The following is a 5,600-nucleotide window of genomic DNA, read 5'->3' on the forward strand; positions in this document are numbered from 1 at the left end:
GTGCTAGCTATGCTGCATGTTTATTCATAGTTTTTGTATTGTTTGCTATGTCTTCAAATGTGATTGTTAGTGATTTTATATGATTTCTTTTGTGTTTTGGGAAAATGAAGATATATAGATTATGCCAATTTTGTGGTGTTTAGGGCATTTGTCTATGAATTTATATGTGTTTTAAACGTAGCGAAGCCCATTCACAGGAAAAGGGGTCTTGGGTGTCGCATTTTGACGATGAAGTTTTGGATGTAGACATTATTTATGCGACTATATGAGTCCTTTGTGACGAAGACTTCACATCCACACACGTATTGGAAATCCAAGGTTGGGTAGACTTAGACATGTCCATTGCTAATCATAATTAATTTCAAGTCAAATGAAATAAATTTGTGTTCTTATAGGCTTATCCTTATTGCAACAAGCTTCATGCTTTTAGGGCCAACTCAACTGCCAAAATGAAGACTAGGCTTTGGGGCTCCTCCAGCTTCTAACAAGATCAAATTGGTCATGCTTCCTCTCCGGCCGGTCAAGCTATTCCATCCGGTTGCTTCAACTTTCTACTAGAGCACAACATCTAGCTCGATCCCTCTTGCATAACTCCCCCAAACATCCCAGATCTGATTCACTTTCAGAACCTATTCATTGATTCCTAACCTTAATCGAATGATTGTTTTTTGAAGTAATGGTCTAGTCTCAGTAATAAAATCTATACCTGTCCTGAAACTAGATTATAATCAATGTAGTAGAACATGTCTGAAACTTGATTCAACATATATTACTGCTTTCAATTTAGGGTGGTGTTGTCATTGCTTGTTATCTTTTTATGTTCTGCTTGAGTTTGTTGAGTTCTATGATTTACATAATTTCCTGTGATCGTAATGTTCGTATACTATTAAATTTTGTTGAGTTCATGTTGAACTCCTAATTGAATTCTTGACTAATCGGCTGTATAGATTACCCTTACTATTTTTTTAATTAAAATATGTTATATATATATGACTCGAGCTTTTTTTGTAATAGCAATTCAATCAAAATCATACAAGCTAAGCAAACTTTGGTCTTACAATAAGATCGGTTAACACTTCCTCTATGAAATATCATCAACAAAAATCCAGAAACAACCCCTTTGTTTCTATGCATAAACATATATCATCAACTATAAGCTATAAGCCTTTGCTTGTACACAAACAAACCCTCTGTTTCTATGCACCTCACATATATCATCAACAAAAATCCAACCATATCACAATCAAACCTCGAAATTTTAAGTGCTTGTGGAAAATCCAATTCACAATTTCAAATTTTAAATCTCCAACCCGCAAAAAACTTCCTTGCCATGGCAATCGATTCCTTTTTTAACACCTAACAGTGGAATCGGTTCCATTTCTACGAATTCTTTCCATTCTCTTCCTTTCAATTATGCTGCAATCCATTCTCTGCGATTCCATCATACCAAATACTATCTTAAAGTTTGAGATTTCAATAAGTTGAAAGAAAAGCTCGGTGTTTATGCAACTATAGCTTAATTAAGGAGGATGTTGGTTTTAAAATTTTAACCAATAATTGCGCAAAATAATCAACATAACTACAGAAATTTTTGTTCGCAGTGGCAAAAGATTTGAAGGTTAAATAAGGCAGAAATAGATAAGTCAGGGATACTCGGCAGAACTTGAGTTATTTGTAATTCCGTTCAAGGAAGTTATTTTTATAGTTTTTCATGTTCGAACGAAAAACTTGCAGATTCAGCTGTATATACCTTATATTATCTATGAGTACTTCTATTCGGTCTATGTAATAATATAATTGTGTTGGAATATTCCCAGAGAAACAGTGTAAAGCTTGATTCATAGACACTATTTCTTGCCATTTTTTTTCAAAAGTTTAGTCCAGATTCAATTCTGTGCAATTCTGTTGTTCAGATTATTAGCAGTAGGGAACAAGACACCATATTGCTTTTGGAACTAGTGCATGCAATCTAAGTTGGTCGGCTTGCTTTCGTGTCTATATATTTACTCTAGAGTTGAACCTTGATGGGTGTACATTAGATTATCACTAAATGTACAAGATTTCTTCTTGTCATTCTAGGGTCAGAGGTAGCTCAAAGTACCCCTTATATCCTTGCATAAATGTCAAATCCAGTAACCGAAATTTGATGTAAAAATATGATTTTCGTAAATAATATCCGAGCATATTCATTCACACATAATAGTACTCTACACAAATTTTATACGTAAATAATTTGAACAACTAAAAATCTAATAGATGAATTATCTGATCCTGTGTTAGAGTAATTAGCAATCTAGTATCAATTACTATTAAGTTTGTGTTAGATCTAGAAATTTAATAACCTATAAAATGGAGCTATTAAAGTAATAATTAAGTACAATCAACTTCACCTAAACAGGTGTCAAGTTGTCCGAAAAAGACAAAGGATGAGTCCACTCCCAAGGTAGGGATAAGTGTGGAGACCACATGCCATTCTGAAGTTACATATGAGTCGTGAAGGGGAAGCTTGTGCATGGCACGAGCTCCACGTGAATCCATCCTCCATTAACAGTGTCTTCAATTAATTAATACTTCTTTATGGTTTTGTATTTATCTCACAAACATGTATATTAATCTACTTTTCTAAAAGACATTTAAAAGTTACATTATCGTACAAGAATCCAACGGAAAAGAATGCAAATTTAACCGGTAAATCGTCACTTGTACTTTTGTAATTATCTATATCAATCATATATCATTGACGTCGAATTCAAAAGAAACATAAGAACATAAGTGCTTAAACACTTCGATGGAGGGGGTGTTCATCGTCTTGATTCATTTTTGAATATCTCGGTTCATTTGCTACTCAAGAAAATTGAAAAAAAAAACGAAGAACCAAATTGATATGTTGGATCAATATAATTATGTTATTGATTAATATTTGTATTTATAAATGCGAATAAGAAATACCGATGATCATGTGTCGACAAAAAGCTTTTATCATTTTTTATGTCAAGTAGAATATTTCTATCCTCTCAAGTCACTTTGTGTTTTGAAATAGAAATTAAAAATTAGTTTACTTTGTATGACGGATGAATCTGTTTTGTGATAATGCAAGAGGATGTATATATACACCAACTTATCATGCTCACTCTCTCATCAAACTTCCTGCAACAAGTGATTACCTAAAATACCAAAGAAACAAAGGAAAAAAGAAAAGATGCTGGCATTATCCCCTCCTTTGTTTTCAACAACCTACGGATGGCCCTTGGAGGATCTCATTGCCCAAAATCTTCAACAAGATTATTGCAATGAAGCAAATTCATATCATTCCCTTCTTGATTTTCCTTCGTTTGATCCAATCCAGCAAGATTTTGTACCCGAGAATTCCATTTCTTATGGAGGGGCCGTAAATGGAGGTACTGTCGATGATCTAATGATGGTGGCGAAAAAGCTCAATCATAATGCAAGTGAAAGAGATCGACGAAAGAGGGTTAATGACTTGTATGCATTTCTTCGTTCACTGCTGCCTATGTCAGTTGATCAGAAGGTATCTATCTATACATGTTATCATTCCTTTTATTATGTCAAACTGTAGATATTCGAAAGTCATTGGTATTTACTATTGGAGTTTCTGTAGATTTGGCGTATATATATAGACCAAAAAAGCGTAAAATAAGATTGACATCTGAGTTATGTTTTTCACAATTCTTGTAAGTGGTTTGTGTTTTAGTGGAACTATACTTAATATGCATGATTCTCTTTTGTGGCAGAAAAAAGTAAGCATTCCGGGGACAGTATCGCGTGCGCTGAAATACATACCTGAACTAGAAAAGGAAGTGGAGACCTTACTGCGTAAAAAGGAAAAGCTTTGGTCGTATTCATCGTCAACTGCTACCCCCATGCAAGAGCGTCTTAGTATCAAGAAACAAAGTGCTAAAGATGCTACAATCAAAACAAAATCCTTGGTAATTTCTTCTGTGAGCGTTTTAGGTGAGAAAGAAGCTGTCATCCAGCTGATCTCCTCAACGGACCATATGAGCAAGAACAAGGAAGTTGGCTTATTTTCTAAGGTTTTGGAATACTTAGAGCAGGAAGAGGATGGGCTTGTTTTGCTAAACGCGACATCGTTCAAATGTTCAGGAGAAGGGACATTATTAAACACTCTCCATCTTCAGGTACATACATGTATCATCTACTATGATCTGTCACACAACATAATTGCAAGTAATTTCAACATGTCCTTGCACTTAATCCAGAAAAACACCATATAACATAAGTGTGATATGCACAAACAAATGTATATAATTATCATTATGCACGGTATCACATGCTATCACATAAATGCCATTGAATGTACCTTATATGGTCCCCATCATGAGCCAAAATAGAAAAGAATTTAAGTCTGATCTTTGTTTTTCCCAAATATCCCCCCTTTTTATAATCGAAAAAATTAACTTCAACTGCTCCTAGCTTGCCTAGAAAATATGAAACAATTAAGTAGTGGTAATTCAATATAGTTTGCTACATTAATTGCCAAGATCAAAACAAATAGGTCCAACCCTATGATTGTTTACATAAATCTGGACTAAATATGTGAAACTAGCATAATTATGTCATATATCTATCGTTGTCTTGCAATGGACAAGCGTTAGAATTTCCCGAATATTATAATTAAATATCTAGAAATAATTGTAATACTTCATTTTGTTGAACAGGTGCAAGGTGATAAAAAGATAGAGGCCGAAAAGTTGAAGGAGAAGCTCTGCTCTTTCCAGCAATAGATGAATTTGACTCTAAAGTGTAGTAATTAGCAGGCTTCAGTTTCTAACATACTTTGCATGCAGTTCAAAATCTCATTTTGACTGTACATTCTGTCTATTTGTAGATACTAGTATAGTAGTATCAATGGGAAATGATAGTAGGAAATTCCCAAACATTCCGTTCATCCTGTGTATTGGTACTAATTATTCTCCATCAGTGCAATATTTAGTACTTCTGATCCATGGGCGCATGAATTAGTGACAAATGCTATTCGAACTAAATCCTCTGCACTTGAAGTAGAAGTTGATTGAGTTTTGATGATTTAAACTCGATTTTCTTCTTGTGAATTTTCTTTGTGATTATTTCATTGAAACCCGTAGCTTGTGATCAGGCAAAGAAAAGAACATCAAGGGAAAAATAAAACTATTCAACTTCCGGTTTCTATGCAAATCAAGTGAAGATGTGTTAATGTTTGACAAAGATTATGTTGGATCGAAACACAAACAAAGCAGAATTTAAGGATGATCAATAGGTTAATATTGCAGAAAATTGTATCTGCACATACGCATATATATAGAGGATGGTTGTGATATATATATATATATATATATATATACACAACACACTTTATTATCACAACAACCAACGATTACAACAGTTTACATAAATATATATATACACAATACTAAAGAACCGTGTACCTCTTCAAGACACCCCTTCAAGGCAACGATTCAGTTTGTAACTGCCGTAACAATTAACTATCCGTAACTGCTAATTAATGTCATCTACAGAGTCAGAGAAGTAATTGTTGCCCCATCATGAACCACACGAACATGTTACTTCGTCTGTCTCTCTAG

The 5,600-nt window shown here is 34.0% G+C and overlaps 1 protein-coding gene across 1 annotated transcript; it reads left to right on the forward strand.

Annotated features, from left to right (window-relative positions):
- Positions 1-3,169: 3,169 nt before the first annotated feature.
- LOC112504717 (transcription factor ORG2-like) lies at positions 3,170-4,988 on the forward strand. The gene is made up of 3 exons (XM_025108658.1): positions 3,170-3,529; positions 3,753-4,157; positions 4,698-4,988. The coding sequence occupies exons 1-3, from the start codon at positions 3,200-3,202 to the stop codon at positions 4,761-4,763; spliced, it is 801 nt and encodes a 266-aa protein (XP_024964426.1). The 5' UTR covers positions 3,170-3,199; the 3' UTR covers positions 4,764-4,988.
- The last annotated feature ends 612 nt before the right edge of the window (positions 4,989-5,600 follow it).

Source organism: Cynara cardunculus, unplaced genomic scaffold (assembly GCF_001531365.2).
Source record: "Cynara cardunculus var. scolymus isolate 2C unplaced genomic scaffold, CcrdV1 Un_Scaffold_6612, whole genome shotgun sequence".
NCBI lineage: Eukaryota > Viridiplantae > Streptophyta > Magnoliopsida > Asterales > Asteraceae > Cynara > Cynara cardunculus.

Bases quoted from the DNA above. Each gene is read 5' to 3' on its own strand.
- LOC112504717 (XM_025108658.1), top strand. From the start codon at position 3,200: ATGCTGGCATTATCCCCTCCTTTGTTTTCAACAACCTACGGATGGCCC. The intron at 3,530-3,752 runs GTATCTATCTAT...CTTTTGTGGCAG, and splicing joins CTATGTCAGTTGATCAGAAG to AAAAAAGTAAGCATTCCGGG. The intron at 4,158-4,697 runs GTACATACATGT...TTTGTTGAACAG, and splicing joins TAAACACTCTCCATCTTCAG to GTGCAAGGTGATAAAAAGAT.